Below are 10,350 nucleotides of genomic sequence, written 5' to 3' on the forward strand. Positions count from 1 at the left end.
TCTTTCACTGTTGATGTTTCTATCTCTCTCTCTCCTTGTCCCTTCCTCCCTCTGAAATCAATAAAAATCTATTTAAAAATATCTCTGTATAGGTTATAACTGCAGGGTATGTCAAGTAATTACAGGATATAGTTTGTCTAAAAACCACACAATAAATGTAATTGAGGAAGGCAGGTGAATTTATATATTTACATGCTGTTTCTAAACTAATATCAGCCTATGACCTCACTTGTAAGTACCATAATTGCCAGTGGGAAAGAAGTGGTTATAGATACAAATATGTCTTTTACAATCGAAAAGTACATAATATCTTATTGTAGAGCACTGCTAAGTAATGAGAGGTACTTAATAAAAAAAAGTAATTAGAGCTTTAGGCCAACTGATACATATCATACCATTTTTCCCTTTGTGATTTAAAAACCTTAGAGGTAAATTTCATCACTTCTCTATTAAATACTTATGGCATTAAAAATTTTATAGTTACTAATTTTAAACTACTTAAGATGTCAAATGTTTTCAGGCTTCACTCACTTTTCCAATTATTACATTGGAATGACTCATTAACTGTAACATAAACAGGCTCATTTTTACCTCCTGTTATGCTATTCCTCCAGTTTTATTAGCAGAGTACCACTTTTCCGTGAAGCGTGATGGAAATTCAATGGGAGAAAAACATTACACATACTCTTCCTCTTCCAAATACCCATTTTCCTCAGGAGAACTGAAGCAATAATGATCCTTTGTAATGGATTCTGCATGTGCATTCTTTTCTATTACATAATACCATATTTTTAGGTACCATGTATGTGAATACCTTAGCAAAAGACATGTTGGGGGGAAATTTTATCCTTCAAAAGTCAACTGGGAATCGAGAATATCTTCACTTGTGCAGTATCATCTCAGATTTGGTCCTTACCAACACAGAGTCACCAGGACCCTGAAGAGCAATCAGCACTGAGAAGGGTCTAAATTCCTAGATTATAAATAAGGTACAATAATTCTACTGGAAAAAAATATATATATATACACACATATACATATGTGTATATATATGTATATGTACATATGTATATGTGTGTATATATATATAAATACTTATGGCATTAAAAATGTTATGATTACTAATTTTAAACTATTTAAGATGTCAAATGTTTTCGTGTGTGTGTGTGTATATATATATTTATAGACACCTGGTGCACGAAATTCACGCATGGGTAGTGGTCCCTAGGCCTGGCCAGCAATCGAAGCGCGAGGGTCTGGTGTAGAAGGGCAGGTCCCAGCTGACCTCTGGGCCCTGGGCAGCACCTGGGTCCCCGGGCCCCCTCACGTCCCCCTCTGCCTGAGTCACCGCACCTGAGTCCCCATATGGAGATGCAGTGAGCGCGGCCGGACGCCACAGGCCGGGTGCAGCCTGGGCCTCTGGGCCACCCAGTGGTGCCACACAGAAGCTGGGCAGGCAGCCCACTTTGTCCCAGCTGGCCTCGCAGACCGGCTCCTGCATGAATCCACGGGGAGCCCAACCAGCCCCTGCAGGCTAGGCCCTGCAGTCCATGCAGCTGTGGCCCGGCTCACCCAGAAGAGGCCACGTGAGTGTGGGGCAGGCTCCTTGTGGGCGCCCGGCACCTGAGCACGGGAGATTCCCTGGCGTGCAAGCCCTGGCATCTTGGGGGAAGGTAGCAGGGGGGGATGAGAACAAGCTTAGCAGATACCCTGCATTCTCACCGCACCTCTGACCCCGTCACCCCTGCCCCCAGGTTGCCAGCAAGAGGCTGTAGCCTCCCACCCAGGCGCCACAGAAGGTTGGTCACCGCCACCCACCCCCAGTTTCCTGTCCCAGCCCAGGGCCCAGCCCCGATCTGGCAATCAGGGCCTGCCAGCCTCTGGTCACCATTTGTGGGGCAATAGGTCAGGGCCAGGCCCCCCGCCTGGCTCCCTCAGTGCCAAGGAGCTGGGTGGCGGCCCTGCCCCCCCTGCTGCCGCCGCTGGTCGCCATCAGTGGGGTGCCGATCAGGTCCCCACTAGTACCCACCTTGGCCTGGTGCCACCCACTCACCTGCTCCACCATCCAGCTGGGGTCCTGCTCTTGTTGGGGCCCATCGGGACCAACAGCACCTTCACTGCTGCCCACTGCCAGCACCAGGTCGCCAACGCCCACCATGTTCTTCACTGCCCCCTGGTGGTCAGCGCACATTATAGCGAGGGGTTGAACTCCCAGTAGAGGGGACAATTTGCATATTAGACTTTTATTATATAGTATATGCAGACAATTACAGCCTTAGAACTCATTGAAAAAATATTTAAATGTTGGAATCTCAGACATAAAAATTTCCCCCAAAAATAACTAAGAAAATAACCCGATGGTCAATGACATCTTTGTTATTTAGAAATGCAATTTATTGTAACTTAGAGTTATGAGTAAATTATATTCTTTCTCAAAAAATTTTAAAGCATTTTAAAGAAACTCAAAGCCTTCAAATTACAATATCAATCTTTAGGGTAAATTGTTTCATTTAAGCATATTCAGTTAAGTGGGGCTTTTTGATGAGTTTACTTTTCCTTTAAGTAGAACTTTTCAGTGATAGTCACAGTTCTACTAAAGCTCCATAATTTCTGTCTGCATTTACTTTGGGGCATTTATTTCTCTTTTTGAGATTTTTCTTTTTAAAGTAACCAAAATCAACTTGTCTTTGCATTTGATGCTATAATTCAAGACCTGTTTTCAAAGATGTGTTCATTAAAGAGTATTTCTAAAAGTTTCTAACTGAAATACCAATTACAGCAATTATTAATCTATGAGAATTCACCCCACTACCACCAACAACAACACAGATCATTTCACCTCATAAATGTGGTTAATTCATGAAGCATCTATTTTAAGCACATATTCTCTGATGGATTCACCATTCCCTATTATACTAGTCAACTTAGAAAAATTGTAACGATTCTAGATAAATACTAAACAAATTATTGAGGCCACAATTTCTAAATCAATAAAAATGAAAAAATAAATAAGCGAAGCAATAACTGAAACACCAGGCCACTGGAAAAATCTGGTCAAAGCCTGCATTATTTTCACCAGAAATATTTACCTACCAATCTGAATATGCTTATCTGGGATTTATGTACCAAATTGGAAAAATCCTTATTATTCTTTCTACTGTTTTCAGGGACTAAGCCATTCTGTAAACTTCCAATCACTAAGGAGGAAAGCAAAAGATTTTTAGAAAGGATAGAGAAGGACTTCTTAGATAACCTAACTTGGAAACCTAAAGATCATAGGATGCAATATGAATGCCCAAATATTGATTTATCAACGGTAAAAAGGATTCAAATTCTAAATATAGTATCAAATTGTGAAAAATAGGTATTTGTCAAGCAGGACTGATATTCTATTGTAAAAAAAAATAGAACCATGTAACTTGAGTATCACTATCTTTAATTGTCTATTCAGAGTGAACAGTCATGAACCCCATCACAATTCTTGTTGACATTCAGAGTAAGTCGCATTTCAGTGAACTCTATGAGACTGTCCTAGGTTGTCTTTGATTTGGAAATTGTTTATTAGAGATGAAACATTACAAACAGTATTATGAGAAATAAATTATTTTACCATACGTCCATATATTTTGGTAAAAAATAAGCTATAATGGAATTTTAATGAAAAAAAATTTAAATATTACATCCCACTATAGTTTTTAACTTATACTTTCTTAAAACACTGTAGTAAAGGGTATAATATAAATAAAATGAGGCCAATCATCAGTTCTTGTAGATGAAAAATAAATACAATTCCAAATAGACAAGGCATTTACATAAAAATTAATTATCTTGGCATGAGTATGTAAAAGGCACCTGCTCAATTATTATGAATTCTCAGTGGGCAATGCTTAAATGAAAATCTAGTTTTCAATTTTTTCTAGAAAGTTTGCCAATTTCAGAATTTTTAAGAAGCTATTACTCTGAAAGTCACAGGGCAAGAAAACACTTCCAATGAGATCATCTTCCTCATACAATCGGTGATTCCAAATGTGAGTTTCTCATTAGTATGGAGTGGAATATTTTATACTCATGAAAATATAAAATAGCAACAGAATTCATAGTCAAAATATCTAAGACGCAATTACTTATACACTTTATTGAATTTCTTATACTAATGGGATTACTTGAAATTGAAAGTGCCCCTTTAGCAACCAAAATTGCTGAAACTTTACAAATAGTTATAAATTATTCATACTCACTGAAATAACAAGATTTCTGAACAATAAAGCCTTTATAAGGAAACTTATGAGGAAGATATTAACTGGAAGATTTCTTGTGTTATAGTTCTTGGCAACTCTAGTGATTACCTTCTGTACCAGAACTCTACAAGTATGTATTTGTGTGCTAGATAATTAAGACTAAAGTCCATCATAGCAGTATAATTTGTATACTGTCCATGCCTCAACATTATATTATATTGTGTATTATTTAAATCAAAAGTCAACAATTTTTTCCTACAAAGGGCCAGTTAGAAAATATTATATAGGTCCTTATATAATAAGAGAGAAATCAATTTTAAGAAAATTTTATAAAATTTTATAAAATTTTGATAAATTTCAAAGCATAGTAATAACTGAGTATGAATTTTTGCCATACATGTCTACTAATGAAAAGAATAGATGACTGAAATTTGAATTTTACATAATTCTTTTTTGCCACAAACAATTCTCCTTTTAATTTTTTCTAACATTTACAAATGTAAAAACCATTCTTAGCTCATAGTCTATAAAAACCAAGCAGTGGGTCAGATTTGTCCCATGGACCATTTTTTACCAACCTTTGAGCTAAATATTACATTATCTTACAACTGATGTTCTATTAATTTGTTTTCACTCAAGAGTTAAATTAATTCAATCTTGATGTAGAGTTTCACTCCCATTAAGGAATTATTTCTATGTGATACAAATTCCAAAATTAATTTTAGAAGACATTAAAATGTTTATTACTTAGCATAAGCACTAGATATGTGAAAGTCATATGTTTGATCCCCATGCTAGCTAGCCATGAGCTGTAGCAACCACATAGCTAGAAGCTGTTCTTATGAAAATGATTGAGGAGGCAGGCACTCAGGAGTGGGAAGAATGCACCAAATCATGCTCTTCATGAAAATCACTATTGCTATTAGAAAAGTGAGTCAACATGCATGCTCACCTTTATGTCTACAGCCCAGCTACTTATGCATGCATCATATAATTATATTTTATCAGTACTTTACTATTATATCCTAGTTCTTTCTTGCTCTGGATAGGAATTTGGGGGAAGAGGAGGAAAGAAGCAGCTTCAGAAAGAATTACAAGATTGCGTTTTAATAATTTGAAGATCTGTCCAGGTGCATTCCAGAGTCCACAGGAATGATCCTCTACTCAAGCAACCACCTTGATTTTAACATATTCTTTAGTATTTCCTTCAGGGTAGGTATCAGGTATAGCCTTTATATCAGTTAGAGAAAAGAGAGAATGCAGGGAGAAATTAACTTCTAATTAAGTCATTCACAGGCTATTTGGTGAACAGTAAGGCTCAGTATACCTGAGGCCAGAGAGCCTCCATTACATAATCTGTAAGACTAAAAATGAAAGCAAAACTACTAGTTACCTTACTACTTACAACTGTTCCTTCTTCTGTGGCAAGTCATCCCCACCACCAACAACATCTTAATGTCAGAAGGAAACTCTGGGTTCATAAGAACAATTATAAAATAAAGAGATGACTCCCTTCTCAGGGCATGTATCTGAGTAGCAAGTGAAGACACCAACAGCCTGTGCAACTTCTCAAAGACCAAGCCCTTCTATAGGAATCTGACTCTCTATTTTCATGAAAGGGACCAAATAATAACAAACTCATCTTGACCAAACAAAGAGGAAAGACCTGGGGCTGGTTCACTACTTTCGTAAAGTCAAGTGGGGCCCTAGTAGGCAAAGAATTGGTCCATTCAACATATTTTATCCTTTGACAGAAGAGGAGTAAGCAGAAACACCAAAAATGTAAGCACATGGGTCTGGTGGTTTAATATATTTGTATACACATATACATATGAACATAAAAAGGGTGGGGCAAGAGTAGGTTTACAGTTGTTTTCATGGACATTATTACAGTAATTAATAAATAATAATTCAAGAATAAATTCTGTTTCGCATACTCACAACTGTAAACATACTTTTGCCCATCCCTGTACATATATATGAACGTGTATGTGTGTGTGTGTATGTTTGTTTGCATAGAATCCTTCTAATATAGTTTCCTATTGATTAATCAGATCAACTAAAATTCATATTGAAGTTCATCTAATCTCTCGTTCACAGAGTCCTGTCCCATGAAAGCTGTCACATGCAGCCTTGGGCTCACTGGGAAAACAGACCTGCTCCTGGTGAACCCGATGTAAATAAAGGGCGAAGGCCTTTGTTATTCACCTGAAAGCCTGACCTTTCATTTTCTTTATTCATATGCAGTTCTCTCTGCTTTAATATTGGTATTCAAGATTGATTCGTGTTTTAATATGATGCCTAGTTCAGAATGATTATTATTGAAGTTATTGTGTAACACTTTAAAAAATGCTATGCTGGTTGATGGTCACTTGTCCATACAATGAATCCCAATCTTGCTGGTAAACATGTATGTTTGTTCTTCCAAAAAGGATAAAACATATGAAGTACCATGGTAATAAGTAGACTTTCTTTCCTTCCTTTCAAAAAAAAACTTACTAAATATTTTAAGATAAAATAAAAATTGGGAAATAATTTTTTATTTTTATACACTGCTGCAAATCACACTGCCAAAGTGATATTAAAAAGAAATTGCTAAATGCAACTTTAATTATCTGAAGTCATTTAGTTGTATTTTTGATACTTTAAGAACTTCAACTCAACATATGATAACCAAGAACTCCAACTTACATATTTAATACTCCTAACAATTTAAAATTTTATAGATTCCTTAAGTTTATCAAATGTTTGGAAGAACATTAAAATACTTCCTGAACAAACCAAGGCTGGTAGAATACAGACCCAGGATTCAAATTTTAAGTGTCAGAGACAGACTCAGCCAAAGCTAAGCACCCATGAATATCTGCTCTCCTCAGACCTCAGCGACTCATCTTTCCTGTTCTAAGAAGATATATTTCAAAAGAAAGCTATTTAATGTTGATCTGCCTTTCACTAGATCTCAAGAAAACAAACAAATGTAAACAACAAGGAGACCAATCAATCACATCAATATGTTTTAAACCTAAATACGGGTGGTACATTGAAAAGACACGACTGCATCCAGGCCAGACTAAGGGAAGGGTGTGCATTACATTGTAAGAGTGACCTCTAGTGCTTTCCTTTTTTGTTGAACTTCAGTAGTTGGAGGATGAATTATTTATGCCTTTTCTACAAAACTTTGTGTGTGCTTGTGTTGTTATTGTTCATTTGATTGATGTAATGTTTGTCACATGCCACCATTACAGCATTCCAAGATTTTGACTAGGTAGCAATATGCACATTTTACTAACTCATTGGATTCTTCTGACCCAAATTAAAACTGAATCTGAAACAGTGCAGCATCTGAGTGAAGTTCTCTTTCTTTCAGAATGATAGATAGACCGTGCCATTAAATGAGCTAACAGTAAATGCAAACACAACATCACAGTAGCCATGCAGTATAAATGAACATTTCACTTGTACCCAGTAAGGGTGTTTATAATGTTCTTCCCATGTCAGAGCACTTTAGTGTACTCAAGGGATGTGCCATAGCAAACACCTTGTTACTACTGGCTTTATTTGTAACCATCCCAACCTAAACCTGGTTACACAGCAGCAAAATAAATCCCTGAACAGGCCCCATACTCCTTTCTTGAAAGCAAATGAGCTTTTCCCTTTAAAATCCAGGAGAGATGAAAAGTTGGATTTTCAGAGCTTGTTTATCATTAATCAAAGAGGAAAAAAAATTTTCCAGTTAGACATTTTTTTAGCCAAATACAACTTTTAAAACTTTTTCTATCTCTAGTAAAAAGTGTATTTAGGAAGTTTCTGCCAAATTATTGAGTAATATTTAAATTAGAAATATGATCTTTATAAATTTTTCTTGATTCAGAATCAGAGTATTCAATCGCAAATTTCTAAAGTTAAAAATTCAAATCACCAAAGAATACTATTTTGGAAAAATCTCCAGAATGTTTTTCCTTTAGCAAAATGCAGGATCAAGCCCACTCTTCCAGGAGTGCTCGAGCCTCGTCCTTTCAGCTGTGAGGGCACAGCTCCTAATGTTGAGGTTCACCTCCACCAAGTCTGCTCCTGAATCCTGCAGTGCATTTCAGTTATGAGCCTGGCATCATTTTAAAGATGCAACCAGCAACCCATCTGCCAAGCTGCAAACTTCAGAAATCTCAGCTAATGCAGCATAATGGAAAGTCTGCCAGTTGTTTTCTTCTTAGACATAATTCCAATAAAATTCAGTAATCCTACGAAAGGAAGAAATGGAGACATTCGCAGGCTATTCCCTGGTTAAGATGCTAATTTAACGTTGTTACTAGAACTTGAGCTTTCTCAATGAATATTCAAAAACGACAGGATAAGGTTCTGCTCATAGACAAAAAGAGAAATGAGACTTTGCATATTTTGACCGGGCCAAGAGGAAAGACAGGTGTAAACCCAGACATACTTGGAAAAGGTTTCAGTGATGCTTCATTTAAAGCAATATGCTTTGCAGCAATTTCAGTTGCAAATAATAATCATAAAAACAACAGAATGGAAGTTGGAAGAGAGCCCCCCCTGCAAGTTTAAATCATTTGCTGTGTACTTACAGGAATTCCCAGCTCTGACCCTGTTCCAGTTTTGAGTCGATGTCAGAAGTAGCATCGTGAGGACAGCTCCGGTGACTGACCCCATGCTCACATTTATCGGGCTCCCCCGAAAGATCCTGAGTGGCTCTCCCAGCGCTCCAGTCCTGTTCGCAGAACCTCTGCCAGTTCTGTCTTCAGCACCTCTGGGTCTCTCAGCCTCACTCCCTCCTTCCCTCCTTTCTCCAATCCTCTCTCTCTCTCTCTCTCTCTCTCTCACGCGCGCGGGTGCACACACACACCACAGCCCGGACTCCTCACTAAAAAGCACCCAGCGTCTTTCCTAACAAGCATCCACGCCGCCGAGGCCACGCCCACTCCTCGCAGCAGCGGTCCCACAAATTGAGAGCAGCATCCCTCCTCCAAATTCACAGAGCTCCACCGCGCAGCGCTGCTGATGAAAGCTGGACCTGGAGGCGCGGCCTGCCGCTCCTGGGCTTCCTCGGGGCTCCCCCTCCCCTCTCCTCTATTCTCCAATAAGCCTTAACCCCTTTTTTCCCCTCTGGATATGTGGGTGGGGGAAGGGGCGAGGCGGCAGAGCCTCCCGATTTTCTGGAGGTCTTGCCTTTGGCAGAGCCAGTCAACTTACTGAGCTAATTCCTGAATATCCGGGAGGGCATCCAGGTAAAATTGCGTTATGTTTCATAACAAAGGCATAAAATAAGACAGAAATAACTAGGCAGCGTTGGTACATTGTTGGTAAAACTGTCCTAAGGGAAAATACTTGCTGTCGTTTTTCTCTGTTTGTATAAAACTATCCTCTTTAGCGATGGTGCCAGGATTTTATTATGAAAATGCCTCACATGGAAACAGACATTCCTGTTTAGCAAAAATTTTAAATCATCTGATAACAGTCTGCAAGAAATTAACATTTCTTCTTTTAGTACATCAGGTGTACAAATCCACACATTAAATGCTGTGCATACATTTATTTTGATGAATGCATTAGGCTGTGAATTCTGTTGCATTCTACAATAAAATTCTTCAGTAACAATTCCCAGGAAACCCTAAATGAAAAATGATGGGATACTGAAGAAAGGAAACCACACACACATACACACATACTCACACCCAACCTAAACAATATACAGTTGTAATTCAAATGATTTAAAGGAGAAAAGTTGAACTCAAAAGATAAAGAACTACAGTAAAATTACTCTTCTAATAGCTGATCCATAGCTACTGCTATTTCTTGAATAGAATATTAAAATATGTAAATAATGGAACTTATATCACATAATGATAAGTGTATCACATTGTGTCATGGGGAATAAATAATCTCTTTAAAATAAATGTCAAGATATTTAACCAAAAATGTACCAGATTTTGTAAGAATAGAAATACTAGAGTTCTCAAACACCTCTTGGTGATTACAAATGAGAAGAAACATAAGCCTTTGAGCAGCAGCAGCCTTGCTATGGAATGAATGAAATAAGGGGAAATGACAAAAGCATCCTCCTGTATAACAAGTGTGTTTAGCTCTTCCCAACAAACAA

General features: G+C 37.8%; 1 protein-coding gene across 1 annotated transcript in view; it reads right to left on the reverse strand.

Moving 5' to 3' along the window:
• The window catches only part of CNTNAP4 (contactin associated protein family member 4), a 239,836-nt gene extending 230,705 nt beyond the window's left edge, over positions 1-9,131 (reverse strand). The window contains exon 1 of the mRNA XM_070398223.1: positions 8,819-9,131. Within this exon, the coding sequence (XP_070254324.1) occupies positions 8,819-8,903 (85 nt within the window). The 5' untranslated portion in view covers positions 8,904-9,131. The remainder of the gene's footprint in view (positions 1-8,818) is intronic.
• Between the last annotated feature and the right edge of the window lie 1,219 nt (positions 9,132-10,350).

This window comes from Myotis yumanensis, unplaced genomic scaffold (genome assembly GCF_028538775.1).
Source record: "Myotis yumanensis isolate MYYU_CA2020_CCGP unplaced genomic scaffold, mMyoYum1.0.hap1 SCAF_18, whole genome shotgun sequence".
Taxonomy (NCBI): domain Eukaryota; kingdom Metazoa; phylum Chordata; class Mammalia; order Chiroptera; family Vespertilionidae; genus Myotis; species Myotis yumanensis.